The sequence below is a fragment of the Zootoca vivipara genome, chromosome 1 (genome assembly GCF_965207765.1).
Source record: "Zootoca vivipara chromosome 1, rZooViv2.hap1.1, whole genome shotgun sequence".
NCBI classification, from domain to species: domain Eukaryota; kingdom Metazoa; phylum Chordata; class Lepidosauria; order Squamata; family Lacertidae; genus Zootoca; species Zootoca vivipara.
The window spans coordinates 62727893-62744457 of record NC_142582.1 but is presented as its reverse complement, the minus strand read 5'-3'; the positions used below and the strand labels follow the sequence as shown (position 1 = coordinate 62744457).

The 16565-nt window shown below is 41.4% G+C and overlaps 1 protein-coding gene across 2 annotated transcripts in view; it reads left to right on the top strand.

Annotated features, from left to right (window-relative positions):
• The first annotated feature begins 207 nt into the window (after positions 1–207).
• Positions 208–16565, top strand: part of CARS1 (cysteinyl-tRNA synthetase 1) — a 34764-nt gene continuing 18406 nt past the window's right edge. Inside the window, exons 1-8 of one of the 2 annotated variants that reach the window (XM_035120836.3) lie at positions 208–270; positions 7067–7312; positions 11123–11214; positions 11364–11452; positions 12292–12388; positions 13011–13109; positions 14694–14843; positions 16012–16152. In XM_035120836.3, coding sequence (XP_034976727.2) covers positions 252–270; positions 7067–7312; positions 11123–11214; positions 11364–11452; positions 12292–12388; positions 13011–13109; positions 14694–14843; positions 16012–16152 — 933 coding nt within the window. In that variant the 5' untranslated portion in view covers positions 208–251. The remainder of the gene's footprint in view (positions 271–7066; positions 7313–11122; positions 11215–11363; positions 11453–12291; positions 12389–13010; positions 13110–14693; positions 14844–16011; positions 16153–16565) is intronic. The other variant, XM_035120845.3, reaches the window with a different exon arrangement.

Below are 16565 nucleotides of genomic sequence, written 5' to 3'. Positions count from 1 at the left end.
CCAGCGTGATCCAGGTGAGGGCTGTCCAGCGGTAAACAAGGAACTAGAGCGCATGCGTGTCAATCCAGGGCGGCGGTCACATGATCCACATCTGGGCCGGAGAGGCGTCTCTGCGTTGCCTGGTCACGCAACGCCCGCGCTCGCCGGAAGCAGAGCTGTGCTTCCGGACGCGCCGTGGGTTGCATCAGCCTGTGCTAGCAGATCGGCGTTGGCGTTAGACGAGCAGCTGAGGGAGGAGCGGAAGAAGCGGGATGGCGGCACCGGCAGCCGGTGAGCTTTGCGCTTCTTGGGTTCTGAGCGAGGGAGTCCGGGCTGGGAACAAGGAGGCGCACCGGGGCGAGGGCCGCGTCCCCTGGAGCAGAGGGGAGGAGATGTGGAGCCACGGGGGCGGGCGGTTTAGCTGTGCAATATCTGCTGAGGCGCCATATGGGGCACCTGCGGGGCTTTCAGTAATGGGGGCCAGTGGACCACCTGGTGGCTGCCCAGGGCTGTCGTGGCGCTGCCCTGCTGGGCCTCCTGCGACTGACAATGGGTGGCTCACGACGCTTCTGGTTGTCGTGGAATCCTCTCCGATGTGACTCACCGACGAGCGAGTTTCGATTCCCGGGAACCACCGGCTTACCTAAGCAGGCGACTTTCAGCGAGGTGATGTTTCCCTTTCGTGAAGGAGTTGGTCGTATTTGCAACCTACGTCACGGGGGCATTTGTAGGAGCCCCGCAGGTTCCAACGGCAGGCCCAGCGTCCTGGTCCCTAAAGGGATCCGCCAGAGAGCCACTGGGAAGTGCTGGGTGCGCGGTGGATGGGATTTGGATGAGTACTGCGCCTGCACCAGGAGGTTCCATGTAGCTGCTGTGCCTGACATTAAAAGTTCCATGGTACAGGTCTGCCCAAGTCAGCAAGCATCACTGAATGCTGAGGCAATGAATTGCAAACACAGGGTGACAGGTGTCATGAGAAACATTATTATTATTTATTAAATTTATGTACCGCTCTTCATCCAAAGATTGCAGGGTGGTTTACAGCATTTCCTTTTGTCGGTTCTGAATCTACTGCCAGTCGTTTTCATTAGCTGTTACCCTGAGTTCTACTCTATTCATTTGCCTCATATCTTTCTGAACTCTGTCATGCCTTCCTTGTTCATCTCCCTGCCACCCCAACAACTTAGCTCACTCCCCCCCCACCAGATTTGAATTTTCATTAAAGCAGTGTTTCCCAACCTTGTGCCTCCAGATGTTTTGGGACTACAACTCCCATCATTCCTGACCACTGGTCTTGCTAGCTAGGGATGATGGGAGTTGTAGTCCCAAAACATCTGGAGGCACAAGGTTGGGAAACACTGCATTAAAGGAAGTAATGTTCCTGCACTCTGATATTTTAATTTAGATTTCTTGGGCATACCTTTTCCAGTGCTGTGCTCCTTTTTTAGAAATGGGATGACCAAAACTGTACATGGTACTCCAAACATGGCTTTGTATGTTGATTAATGTAGTGATTGTAAAACACTATGTCCATTAGTTAGAAAATGCTGTGAGAACATAAGGAGAACATTTACCATATCCTTTTTCTTTGCACGAGAAGGTGTAAGATAAATATTTAAGGCTAGTGTTTGACATGTTGTGAATTTGTCTTGGATATTGCCCATTTGACTGCAGCTGCTGTAGTGCATGCTATTCAGATGCAATGCTACTGAAAGCAGACTGTGGGACACCATGGCAATGTGGATTGAAATGGCAAATGGGCATATGCTGACTCCATCACATGACTGCTTCATGCATGCCAGCTGTTTCATGGATAGTCTCCATCCAGATTAAAGCTTTACCAAAAGGGTATTGTGATTGTGTTTTGGCAGCTATTAGTATTTGACTGCATTGAGGACCATGGCTTGAACAGAGCACACACTATTGATTATTCCAAAGCATTCCTGGTGTTATGTGGCCACCTGGTCTTGCTTAGGTCACCAGATGCCATGTTATTAACCTGGGCTGTTACTGAATACAGTACAAATGTTTACTTCCACATAGGGTGCCAGGAAAAGTCTTCAGTACCATTTCTATTTTGGTAATACTAGTGCTAGATCATGTGAAGGTAAGCCAAATACCTTGAAAGCATCAAGCAACTCCACTAATAGTGTTATATAAAAGCTTATTAGCCCTCAGGCCTTTGGATACATATCAGTTTCCAAAATAAGGTCATTATAACTTTCTAATTGACAGTGCAATCCCTTGTAAGGCTACTCAGACATATGTCCTAATGGGACTTATTTCTAGGTATGTTTATAGGAACTCAGTCTGTCTTGACCTTCTTTATCTAATGAAGACTGCTTTGCTTAGCTACCTTGATGGAATCACCCCTGTTTTCTTCCATTTAAACTAGGGTTGGTTAGACATTTGTTTAAAGAAAACAATTGATCATATTTTAAAATTAGGAATTGTTTTCAGACTAGTCACTGACTAGTCTGTTTCTGGTTCTGCCTAGGCCCTGAAATCTAGATACAGTGGTACCTCGTGTTACGTACCGTCCCCCTTACGAATGCTTCGGGTTATGCGCTCCGCTAACCCAGAAGTAGATGCCCCTTGTTACGAGCTTTGCCCAGGGATGCGGCGTGGCAGCAGTGGGGAGGGCGCCATTAGTGAAAGCGTGCCTCATGTTACAAGCAGTTTCCGGTTATGGACAGACCTCTGGAACGGATTAAGTACATAACACGAGGTACCACTGTACCATGCCACATCAATGCCCTGCCAGACTCCACATATGATGATAAAATATACAGTACTGATTTCCTCTTACATTTTTCTTGGATAATCAAAGTCCACCTATAGATAATATTCAATGGTAGTCATACACAGAGTAGACCCATTGAAATCAATGGCAATGTTACTCAAGGACATTGGTTTCAGTGAGTATACTCTTATGACTCAGTTGAGTAGCATGCAGTGTTCTTAGCATTTCCAAACACATAATTAAGTCTTTGAGGTAAATGTGTAGAGCCATTAATTTAAAAAGAAAAGGGTGATCAGTTTGCATTCCAGAGCATGTATGTAAAAGCCTACAAGCTTTGTATCCTAGATCACATATATTTCAGGCAGTTCTCATGAGGGAGTTACTGTTTTTAACTAAATATTTATTATCATATTTATACCCTCCCACATCCTTCAAGGATCTCAAGATGTTTTACAACAGCCTTCTCCAGCTGGTACCCTCCATATGTTTTGGACTACAACTCCCACCAGCCTCAACCAATATTAGAAACTGAAATATATAAGCTAGGTGCCAAATGGCACCATAAATCTAGGTAACAGTCACCACAACGAAATGTCTGTTCACCAGGGGGCTGGACTAGATTATCCTCGGGGTCCTTTGCAACCCTACAGTTCTATGATCTATGTTACACTGCTTGACAATTCACTTGTCCAGTTACATTGCTCTTACAACAATTCACTTGTCCTAGTGCAAGAAGGAGAAAAACACACAGTAGAAAGGGAAATGGTATTAATGATGGACTGAGGCAGAGGTTTTTAAATTGTGGTTGCCAACCTGGTGCCCAGAAATATCCACATAGTCACAATTGGACCCACACCAGTAGCAAAATGTGCCTGGGATTTCTAACACTGAATTCAACATGGTGCTAAGCGGGGTATGCACTTTCCCTTCCACTGAGCTTCCCCTCAAACCGCAGAGCAAATTGTGGGGGGCACAGGAGGAGCAGGGGAAGTCCTGTTGCACAAGAGGGCTTTGTTCCACGCATGCAACAACTTAGTTCAGCATTTCTCAAACTTGGGAACCCAGCTGCTGTAGAACTAAACTCCCATCGTCTGCAACTAGCAATACCTGTGGTCAGGGATGGTGGGAATTGTAGTCCAACAACAGCTAGGGAGCCAAGTTTGAGAAACGCTTAGTTGAATCCTGCCCAATGCTGTTCTGCTACTGACAGTGTAAAAGAGCTTGCCAAATCATTGTGCAGATGCTAACATGCAGTTGAGGCATGCTTGGATTATTCAGTTGTGTGGAAAATGTCCAAAGAGGAAATTTGTACTGTATATTGTTGTTCAGAGATGTACAGTTTGACTTTCGAGCAGGGGCAAGTGAGAGCGCAGCCAGGAGTCCAAGGGTCAAGCTACACAATATTTTAAGCATGCTTTCGCTGCCACTTCCTCCATGCACCCCCACCCCAAAACAAACAGTGACCCAAATCTGGATCAGGATTACAGCCAATGGAAAGAAATTCTGTTTCTGTTTATCATCATTGCTTTGTTTCCAAACGTATGTTTGAGGAAGAATGCAAGCAATGGCAGTAACTAAATAGCTACGGTAGCAAGTGATACTTAGCTAGAATAAATTAATAGCTCATATGGCTGACCTCAAAAATGTATGTGTGTTTAATGTTTACAAGCCTTAAGCACACAAATTAAAGTTATTTAAACTGTTCTGAGTGTATGATTAAACAGGAAGGGTTTGGGGGTGGTTTAAGAAGCTAACATTAGCTGACCTATGGCCTGTGGGTCACCTACATCCCTTCTTGTGGCCTGCCTCTCTGTCTAATAGCAACCCAAGCTTCAGACTGAAGAAATCAAACAATAACTATGCCACAGAGAGATTATAATGGGTATAATGTTAATTAGATGCCGGTGTCTGCCCCACCCCAACCTCCTCCATTTGATATGGTGTGTTATTTCATTGAGACATCAGCTGCTTCCTTTTCTGCGAGGCTGAAATTCTAATTCTGGCAGTTTTGCATCTGATCCTGGAACCCTAATTTCCAATTGGATGTGTTTTGGACTGCAGCTCCCATCAACTCAAGCTATCATGGCAAATGATTGGTCTGGGACAATGGGAGCTGTAGCCCAAAACATCTAAAGGGCACTAAATCAGGGAAAGCTAACCTAGAGGACAAGCAAACATAGAGCAAGCAAAGGTTGTATCAATCTTATGTCCTCTTGTTCATGATTTTGAGGGACTCGGACTTCATCATTATCCTGAATTTTTGTTACTTCCAGGGCCTGTTGCTGGAATTGCTGCTTAGGCCTACTGTTCATTTGGAATGACTGAAGCACACTGTTGAGATATGATACATTTTATTGTACACACTGGGTGTATTTATTTTACAGATGATTTTTTCATTACTGGGTCTGTAACGTTAGTCAGATATGTGTGTTAAAGTTGCAGTAAAACCTGCATTATTTTCTGCATGGTCTGTCTTGCTACTGTATCACAGGCATTGACTTTTTGTTAACCTTTTAAGTTCTCTCTTCAGTTTCTTATCCCCTCACCACCAGCCCAGTTGGTTGGCACACATTAACATGAGAAACAATTTGTGATTGTCTAATATTAGCTACATTGTTTTACCAGGATATATATCCTGATTGCTTTCACTAGCCACATAGTTTGTTTTAAAGTATAAACAGCTGAGCCAGTGTATTAAAAGCACTAGGCTTCATTCTATGCCTAAAAGTTCGCCTTGGGGCCCAGGCTGACAATAGAAATTGTAGCAAGAAATACTGCACTTTTCTTTCTACCTAGCCAGAAATAATGGTGAAATTGAATTCCTAAGGGTTTGCATAGCTGCTTCCTTCATCTCTATTGTTTATTAGGTGGCAGGAGTGGAATGCAATCTGATATACAATCAGATTTTAACATGGTAACACCTACTTGTAAGTCAGCCTTGTAAGTCAACTCCTGAGGTTTTAGTTAACTAGACAGTTTAAAAAATTACCTGCCTGCTTTTTACTCATCAGAGGAGCCCATCTATGAGTGAAAAAACTGGCTAATAAAGAAGTTTGCAGCCCAGAAGCATTTAACTCTGCACTTTCTCCTCCTCCCCTGCCCCCCTGGTTGCTCTGTTTTTCTTCCCTCCTTAATAGGAAGAGGATTCAGGTTCACCTTTCCCCATTTTAACATGTATTGGTGTGCTTTGTTGCAGCGATGCACCTTCTGATCTGGGCTTTAGCCGCAACCCCCATTTTTATCTCCCCAGGGGAGCAGTGTGGGCAAATGAAAACAGCAGGCACTGCTGGAGTCAATGCAGGAGGTGTTTGACCACACTGTCAGAGAATGGAAGGGCTAGAATATTCCACTTTGTTAGCCCAGTTTGCTCTTAGGCTGGTGAAACAAAGTGCTCTGTCCCTGCTTTGCCAACCCAATATCAGTTGTCATATTGTGGAAGTGGCTTCTTCTGCAACAAGTATGGAAGCAATTTGGGCTGTCGAGGCAGAACCTTCTGTCCCCGCTTGGACAGCCCAGTCACTTGCCTGGAAGGAATTCTATGCTTTTGTTTATGTGGAATGCCTGGCTACCAGTGGTGACAAAGCAAGTGATTAAAGACTTTAATGGCGTAAGTGCATTACAATTCCCAACAAGTACATGTTCTTTCCAATTGTAAATTTCACCAAAAGGTGGAGCAGTTCTCCCTTAAGTTGCTCAACAATATGAAAATTATTTCCTGGGCGGGATCTTCAGCCAGAGGGTGATGCAGCCTCTTCTGAGCCTCAGCCTGGACTTTTCTTTGCCTACAATGCTCAGTTCTCCTGTTCCAACTCTGGAGTAGTGATATCTGTATATTTGAGAGTTAAATTAGGATTTCCTGTAATCTGACAATTGAGAGAACATGGCTTTATAGTGTATATGTGGAAACAAGTCTTTATGAACCACCCAATTTTTATTTTTTTTACAACAGATATTCCAGTCTTGCTGTATACAAAGTTTTGAGCCCACTACCCCATGCATACCTGTGATCCTTATATATTTCCCTGCTTGGTTGCCTGGAGGCAATGTAGAACCCACAGGTTACTCAGTTAGCAAGCAACTATTTACAAGACTAAAATCCTCCTGCCTTTATCATGTTTGCTGCTTTTTCTTTCTCTGCATAGAATGCTTTTTTTGTTTGTTTGTCTTATTTCCCCTATTTGGGCTACTCGAGTATTTGGTGCAATATGGCCTGGCTGCTACTGCACCATTAACCCCTTAATGTGCCTAGCTACCCTCCCCATCTGGGCTGTGAGGGTTGCTTTATTACTGGGTGCTTTTAAAGCATGGTATCTGACTGCTTGTCATCTGCCTCTGTCTTTACAGCTTCTGACTACAATTGTATTCTGAGCATTAGTGAAGAGGAAGCCAGGTTGAAAGCTCTGAATGAGTACCTCAGCACTCGTAGCTATATCCAGGGGTTCACATTTTCACATGCAGATGTGGAAGCTTTCAGGCAGCTTTCGGGCCCACCTGTGGACCAGCATTTCCATGTGGTTCGTTGGTACAGGCACATAGAAGCAATTTATGATGACAGCAGAGAAAAGCATGACTCCTGTAAACTCCAAACAAGTGAGTAATGGCAGGGGCTAGTGGGCAGCAAGTTAATGGCTGTCTTTATATATGAAAAAAAATTCCTATCCAAGAATATTATGTGATTTTATTTATTTATTTTTTAAAAGCTCCTACATTTGATAGCCATAGACTTCTGGGTCATTGCAACAAATAATCAGGCTCTGTTTCTTTCTTATTTAAAATATTATTTATTACATTTAAATCCTATTTTTCTGCCAATAAGTTCAGGGTGGTATAAAAGTTTCTCTCCTCCCCTCTGTTTAATCCTTACAACAACCTTGTGATGTAGGTTAGACTAAGAAGGTGTGACCAGCCCAAAGTTACCTTGTGAATTTCATGGCTCACACTGCACCCTCCCAGTCTCAGTCTTGCCGGAACAAATATGCTTTTGGTAGATGCTGGAAATAGTACAGCCCAAGGACCTGTCTGTTGTCAATAGGCAGGAAGTTCCAAAGTCTAGGTGCTGCCATACTAAAAGATGGATTTTGTTAATCAGCCTTGACTGAAGAGGCATCTGGTAAAATGCAACTGGTAAAACTGCTTATTTGACACAAATAGGGAAAAGGGGCAGTCTCTTAAGTTCATCTGTGGACATGAATTGTCAGAGGCTAAACTTAAGGTTTTCTCTTGATTGCAAACCCATGTTCAAAATGGCACCTGCAGTCTTGTTTTTAGTGCTGGTGTGTTTGGCTACAGCATTTGGCTACAGATTGCCCTCCAAGGACCCTACCGTGTTTCTCATATTATAAGACATGTCTTATATTTATTTTTTCCTCAAAAAAACACACTATGGCTTATTTTCAAGGGATGTCTTATTTTTTTCCTCCTCCTCCTGCTGCGGCTGGCATTGCTGCTGCACCTATCACTATGTCTTATTTTCGGGGTATGGCTTATATTCCTTGAATGCTTAAAAATCCTGCTATGGCTTATTTTATGGGTATGTCTTAAAATATGAGAAACAGGGTAGATAAGAAATAGGAAACCTGTGGCCTTATTTTTGAACTTCGGCTCCCATTATCACTCCTCATTGGCCATGGTGGCCAGGGTTGATGAGAGTAGTATCCTGGCAGGCCACAGTTTTCCCCATTCTTATCATAGAATTTTAGAGTTGGAAGGGACCCCAAGAGTTATCTAGTCCAACCCCCTGAAATGCAGGAACCTCAACTAAAGCATCCATGATAGATGGTCATCCAACCTCTGCTTTAAAATCTCAAATGAAGGAGAAAGCCCATTCCACCGTCGAACAACTCTTACTGCCAGAAAGCTCTTCCTTATGTTTAGTCAGAATCTTCTTTCTTGCAACTTGAAGCCATTGGTTGAATCCATGCAGTGCTCTAATAGTGTCAGAGAACAAGAAAGGAAAAGAGACTTTGTTACGTTATGTGAGAGTTTCCTCTGTAATGACAAACACGAATATACGCAAGTATTGTTAGTGGCTGCTTTCATACCTTCCAGAAAGCCCTGTCAATTCTATCTTCCTTATATTTCCTCAGGTGTTCAGTTGAGCTCTGTACTATGGAAGACTCATCCAGGTGTATTTCAAATACATTGTTTCCCTCAGAATATACTCAGATGGTCATTGTCAAGAGTGTGCCTTTTCAATTTGTTTAGTGGAACGTTGGCATTTTTCACCAGGGACACAAGAGGGTGAACTGGGAGAACTATAAACACCTCACTGAGCAAGCATCTTCATACTTTTGTTGAGGTGGTAGTGCATTTTATTAGCATTTGAAATACTTTCAGCTCCGTAGATAGAGTCTGAAAACAGAAGAGATCAGTGTGGTGTTTAGAAGTGCAGATAAGTATTGTACTTGGAACTAAAAATAAAAATGCAACAAACCAAGATAAAATAAATGTTTTAAACCTTTAAGCAGAAGATAGGAACTACTGTTGGTTTTATTTGGTGTCATTTTGAAGGTGTGTCACATAATGGTGAACACAGTGGAAGTGATTAGAATGATAGCTGTTGTTTCTGGCAGGAATATTTGAAAGTGCCTTTTGATTTGCCTGAATGAATGGTTTGGGTAGATTGTTGTATGATTTGTGGTTAAGGATATCATATTGTGGTTTACGCATTCTTCTTTCAGCCTTCTTATCTGGAGTCTTCTGGAGCAAGTTTTGATTCTGTGTGTTGGTTTAATCTTTTAGAAATTAACCTCCTTGGTGGCCATCCTTAATTCTATGTGTGTGTGTTTAAAAAGCAACCAAAAGGGCAGAATTAAATTGCTTTGTGTATGTTCTTTAAACTCAACCTTAAATCAATTATTTCCATAGTGAAGCCTTATTTAAGTGAGAAAGACATGTTTTTCTGGTTGCCAAATGGAAATACAGGGGTACCTCGGGTTACAAACGCTTCAGGTTACAAACTGCTAACCCAGAAATAGTACCTCAAGTTAAGAATCTTGCTTCAGGATGAGAACAGAAATTGTGCTCCGGCGGCGCAACGGCAGCAGGAGGCCCCATTAGCTAAAGTGGTGCTTCAGGTTAAGAACAGTTTCAGGATAAGAACAGACCTCCGGAATGAATTAAGTTCTTAACCAGAGGTACCACTGTAACTGGGAATCACAAATTATTGTCATCCTATAGCAAATTGCCCAGTGTTCTACCACTAAATCTCTATCTACCATCTGCCCAGTCCTGACATAAGCTATAGGAGGGAGAGGGTTCAGCTCTTTTCACTTGTACACCCCTTTTCTTCTTTAAATGGGACTCCCCTATTGCCCTCTTCATGATTGAGGCAGGGCAGAGGGAATTGCAGATAAAATGAAACCTGTGGAGAAATTATTTACTACTTGTATGCCGTACATACATGTGTCATTTTCCCCCCTGATGCTGATTAGGGTATTATTCTGTGTCCTGCATCAAACTTATTAATGCATTCTGAATCATATGTTTTCTTCATGAAACGGCCTTGTTGAAGTTTTCCTGTTTTAAGTATAGCACATATACTTTTTGTAGATGCAGTGCAAAGAGACATTCACATAGTCAAAGTGTTGATTTTGGAACACTCTAGGAAAGAACTTAATTAAGGCTACAATTCAGTGGATTCTTACTGGGACATATTCCTGAGAAAACATGCATAGGATCACAAATATAAATTCATGTAGATGAGGTGGTGTGGGGTATATATACATTGTTCATGCTATTCAGGGAGGAATTCAAGGTTTTGCAAGCATTTCAGCTTGCCAAATGGAATTATTCCCACCCCACTTTGCTGCATGCTACAGCTGACCCAATTTCATGGGGTGTGAGAGCAGGGTGTGGTGTGGAATGAGACCCCTTGTGTAAGTGGACGTCCTTGCACAGGCTTCCACTGACGGGACTCATTAGCTGAATCCTGCCCACATTTTCTAGATATCTGCGAGTTTTATGTCAACATCATAGCTTGGTGACTATATTCAAGAAGTTTTTTGCTCTGTCGTAAAGCAGTTCAATTTCTTCTCAGTGTAGGAGCTTATCACTCTTTTTTAGACTCCCTAAAAGTTGCAAGAACAGCATGTGCATGCGATATTTGGGAGGTGAGGAGGATGTTTTCACATTTTGCTGAAGCAGGAGTTCTTGTAGGAGTAAGTGCACTGAATCAGAGCCCTGAGAGTTGCTGTCACTTTCTGAAAGAAAGAAAAGTGGCATCAACAATGTCATGATGTACTCTGCATCAAAAACGTGGTGTTGTTTTTCAAATTGGATATTATTCTAGTATTCCTTCTGAGCTAATGACATAGACTTTTATAGCAAGGAAGCTCAGAATACCCTTTCTAGATTTGTTTTTCTTGGAAAATTATTACTAAATTTCTAAATCCTTTCTAGGTAAAAACAAGCGTACTCAGCCTCCCTGGTCTCCACCCCAAGGAACAACATTACCCAAACTCTGCCTATACAACAGTCTCACTCGCAATAAGGTACATTTTTTAATTTGTCTTTTCCAAGTGCTGTCTTTTGCATAGTGGAGTTAGTAGCAAGCTCATGGTTTCTGAACTGCTTTTCCTGTGGAACTCTGCCTGTACAAATTTGGGTGCTTCTAACTACTATGTCTCCTTTTCCTCCTAAGGATGTGTTTCAGCCCCAAGATGGCAACAGGGTGAAATGGTATTGCTGTGGTCCAACAGTGTATGATGCCTCCCACATGGGGCATGCAAGGTATGGCTGTGTCTGGGTAGCAAGTGCCTTGGGCAGTTGAAGAGCATAGCTATAAATGAATTTGTTACATCAAACTAATATTGCCATCTTTATAAAATCTCTAAAAAATCCAAAGTTTAGGAATAAACCTTCTTTTTTACTTATTGGCACCAATTAATGCTGTTGGAGGGCCATAACCAGGATGTTTCTTGTTCGTTTAAAGTGAATATGGTTGTGATCAGGACTATGGTTCTAGAGGGGAAAGTGTCTAGATCTTTCATCCTGTGCTTTTTCCCCCCAACTGAAATTGCTCTGAAGCTACTGTTTGACTTATGGCAGAGAGCAAAGATATGCACATATGTTTTAATCTCATCATCCCCCACCTCAGTGCAGCAGTCCTGATCAAATTCTTCCCCACTCCAGGCCCCACAATTTAACTATCAGAGATCCTGATCATGATTTTCTTCATCATCTCTAGTTTGGTCCTTTCTAATTAATATTTAGCTTCTCATAACAACTTCATATACTTATCCCACTTTATGATACAAATACAGATAATGGCATTGCTTTGAAATAACATAAAAATGAATGCCAAATTATTTGGGTTTTTAAAGGAAAGCTCTAAATGATTTGTTCAAATATCTGAATGAATTGTGGGTAGCAGGACAATGCAAGCTGAAAGCCAGGACTGCTATGTGTCGCCTTTCTTCACCACATACCCCGGTATTAATTTTGTATGCAGTGAAAACAGTTCATTACTTTTCAAAAGCAAAAATATAATGTGATGCTTCATGAATATAGTGGGCACATGTAAATGCTCCTGAGGTTTCAAAATCAATTTGTCTTTTGAATTATTGTAGATCATACATCTCATTTGATATCCTGAGAAGAGTTTTGAAAGACTATTTCAAATACGATGTCTTCTACTGTATGAATATCACAGATATAGATGACAAGGTAATTCCAAAGTGCTGTCATTTTATTAGCTTCAGGAATGAGACTAACAGATGAGATTATTTAACTTAGTTTTTAATCTAATTTAAATGTCTATCCCACCAATAAGTCAAATACTTTCTCTTTGAGGTTAATAATAATAATAATAATAATTTATTTATACCCCACCCATCTGGCTGGGTTTCCCCAGCCACTCTGGGCGGCTTCCAACAAAATATTAAAATACAATGGTCTGTTAAACATTAAAAGCTTCCCTATTCTTCTTCTTTCATCTTAATTCTTAATTCACTTCTTAATTCATACAATGCCATCAATGTACAAAATGCCTTTACATAGTAACATAGCAAAAAGACAGATCCCCATCCCAAGAAGCTTACCATCTAATTTTCAGAAGAAGAGGGTTGGAGAGACAGTGAGGAGAGGAGAGGAGAGGAGAGAAATACAGAGGCAAGATAATTGGGCAAATATGGACAAATGGGCTGAGGCTTTGTGTCAGTTCTTGCCCCCCCCCCTTTTTTTGGAACTTTGGGAATGTTCTGTAAGATGAACACCAGTTCTAATTTTAATCTTCAAATTGTATACACTGTATGTGCTTCCTAAACATCTTTTAACTTTTGTGTTACAGATCATAAAAAGAGCAAGGCAAAACTATCTTTTTGAAAAATACACAGAGAAGCAGCCATCAGCAGCACAGCTACTTGAAGATGTCCAGATTGCCTCTGAGGTGAGCTCCTTGACCGTTCTCTTCCATACTTCATGTAGGCAGGAGACTGCTTCGGTGTCTGCCAACACCTTGGATCAGAGGAGGAATCAGCCAGCTGCTTGGCCCTTCTTCTTTTTTCTTTTTGTCCCTCTCTTCAGACTCTGTTCCATCATTGGCCACACGCACACTCTTTATATGAAGCCACCACTCTCTGTTCCTAGCAGGGCTGAAATCCTCAAGAGTCCTGCAAGACTCCAAAGACTTGTTCACACTTGGAAGCAGTGTCGCTTCTGCTGGGGACAACCAGAGCATTACATACCTTGGCTGCTCCCATTTCCAGCACATTGCCTTCATCCTGTCACTGGGACTAACTTCAGTTCATTGGCATTTCCCACATCCAATCATAACCTCCCCCCATGGAAGTGGACACCTTAGTTGTGTCTGCCAAAACCAGTTTGGAGAGAGACACCAAGCTTTAGTGTCCTAGCCTTATCACCTTTCCTGAGAATACTTTTTGCTGCTACTTTTCTCCCTACTGGCAATCAAACACATTTACTTTATTTGATCTGCAAACCAGAAGCATCAAATACAGTGGATGGTCATCAATACAACCATAACAAAAAAGAGGAAATTGGAAAGGGGTGGGGAGCACAAGATGCATGCACACAAATGGTGTCTTTCAAAATAGTGTAACAAAATAATAATCAAAGAGAGACAATTTTGACTCAGCACTCATCCTCCCTTTCATCATAGTGGACATAGTTTTGATGGCTGCAGCAAGGAACTTGTCTATATTTTTCTGCAATCTGCCATTAAAATAAAGATTATAAAATTCATCTGTGTTCCCCAAGTGTAGAGAATGTAGTGAAGAGATAAAATGGAAACTTGCCAGATATAAGATGTGGTTCTTATTATCCCATCAGTAGGGTCCCATTTTTATCTCCCCAGTATGTTATTTTTATATTGCTTTAAAAATGCAACATAGGAGAATGTGGGCTAATGTTTCAACTGAGCTGCTGTCACAAGGACAAACACTCAGGTGACAAGGCAACCCAGTAAACTTGTCTTCCATAACTGCTGATGGCAAAGAGTTTAACCTGGCCGTTGAGAATGCTGTCCTATATCTATGAAATTTGAGCAAATATTTCCATTCTTTCATATCCTGTGACTTTTTATAATTGCCTATAAGATTCCAAATTCTTCTGAAAAATGGATTATGAAAGCAGAATGTTATGTTTAAATAAAGATGTGTTAATTTTTAAAATTTGTGTAATATTGGGGACCAGAACGCTAGGTTTTTCCTGCAGTGGGATTTGTTGTCTTTAAGTCTGGAAGGGGAATGTCCTCATCTTTAATATGGTTGCTACCCATGAAAATGCCTGGTAATGACCCTCCTAACTATAGCATGTCTACATTCCATTTTAATTTTGAAACTCTATCCTGCAGATATTTGTTACTGCTTTACTCTGGAGATTTTGCTGAAAATTAAACACAAGAAAACTTCTAAGGAATATTTTATAAGATGGCTCTGATTTTATTAAGTGATGCTTATTTGTTGCCTTCAGTGTGGTTTTATGTATATTTCATTCATGTTTATTAAATCAGCCTTTTGCAGCTAAGCTACAAGAGACCACTGACCCTGATAAGAAACAGATGCTGGAAAGGATTCAGAGTGCAGTGAAGGCTGCTGTGGAACCTCTAGAAAGTGCACTGAAAAATAAACACTCTGAAGGTCAAGTCAGCAAACATGCTGAGGTCTGTACTGAGCGGCTGTTGTGCCCTTAAGCAAATTAAATAGTATCCTTGACTTCATTTAATATTTTAGAATGGGACTTTGCTTCATTGAAACCATTTATATCTGTGAGGTTACATAATTATTTAGTTACATTGGAGTGACTTAACTTTTTTGGCCCAAGGATCTTATTGACAGGCACATCTTTGAGGGTCCCATGGCAGCAGAGGCATGTATATATGCACTCATTCACGCACACACACACACACACACACACACACCAGACATGTGCATGTGTACAAACACACACACTGTCTGTCTCAGCATTTCCAGTGCTTCCCTGTCTAGTGCTGGGGTAGGAGTGGTTTTAAAGAGCCATATTCCTGCTTTTGAGTGGATCATTCAAGAACAGATAGGGGAAATTTATTTCCCAATATATTACTGCTAAACACCACGGCACTAAGATTGGAGAGAAAACACACTGCCTATTATTTTAAGAGTAAAAGGTAGCACTTCCACCCCAGTGCTAAAAGTGTGTGTGTGTGTGTGTGTGTGTAAATGCTGCATTTTACTGTTAAAGAGCAGGCAAAGTCCTTCCTGATCAGGTGGGGGCAGATCCCCAGACTGGGTTAGCCACCCTTGATGAATATATTACTGCTCAGAGCATAGATCCAAAAAGTCACATGCACTCTTCTATGAATTCACAGTACAGTGGTACCCCGACTTACGAATTTAATGCGTTCCGAACGCACATTCGTAAGTCGAAAAAAATTGTAAGTCGAATCCCATAGAAATGCATTGGGAGAAAAAAATTTGTAAGTCGAAGCAACCCTATCTAAAAATTCAAAAAAATCCTATCTAAATCGCATCCAAGATAGCGGACGAAGCTCCGTTTGTAAGTAGAAACATTCGTAAGTAGAGGTACCACTGTATTTTTTTTTCCAGCCACCCCTTGCTTGTTCCCCTACAAAGTATCTTCTAAGGTCTGGAATCTTTGGGAGTAGCTTTCCAAGAAGTATGATAGGTTGTCTCCAGGTGGAAAAACTGGCAACATGCACTCAAGCTTTGGATCCTGGCCCAAATAAATTATATTATTTAATCACAATAAAGAACACTCTAGGCTTTATCTTGAATAAGTGTGTATTGCTGATAATTATGTGTTTTATATATAGATCTATAACTTATTTCCAGGTGCTATTGCAAGAAGCAAAAGATATACTCTCTGAGTGGCTGGACACTAGGTTGGGCAGTCAGGTGACTGACAATTCTATATTTTCAAAGCTCCCCAAATTCTGGGAAGAGGAATATCATAAAGATATGGCAGCTCTCAATGTAAGTATGCACATTGATTCAGCAAAATGTAAAAGCCCATGGAAATCTAGTGTTGTTGGTACTTATTTATTATAGTTTCCCTCTCTTGGAAGGCCTAGAAAGCAAACTTATAAAGCTTGTTTATAATTAATGGCTTCACAGATATATATTGATTTATCAAGATGACACACTAATACTTTTTTGCTGGCAGTCTGGTTAGGGCTCTCCCTAGCACTGTGTTTCAAGGTACATAAAATTGTTCTTCATACCTAGGAAGCTAGAACCATGCCAAGACACAAATCAAGACTGATTTTCCTTTCATCAGCAGTTAGAGCAATGATCATGCCTTTCTAACCTTACAGATTATGTTTCATGCTGAGCTCTTGGAAACTGCAGATATGCTTTCAGTATGGTTAGTTAGAGCAGATGCCTAG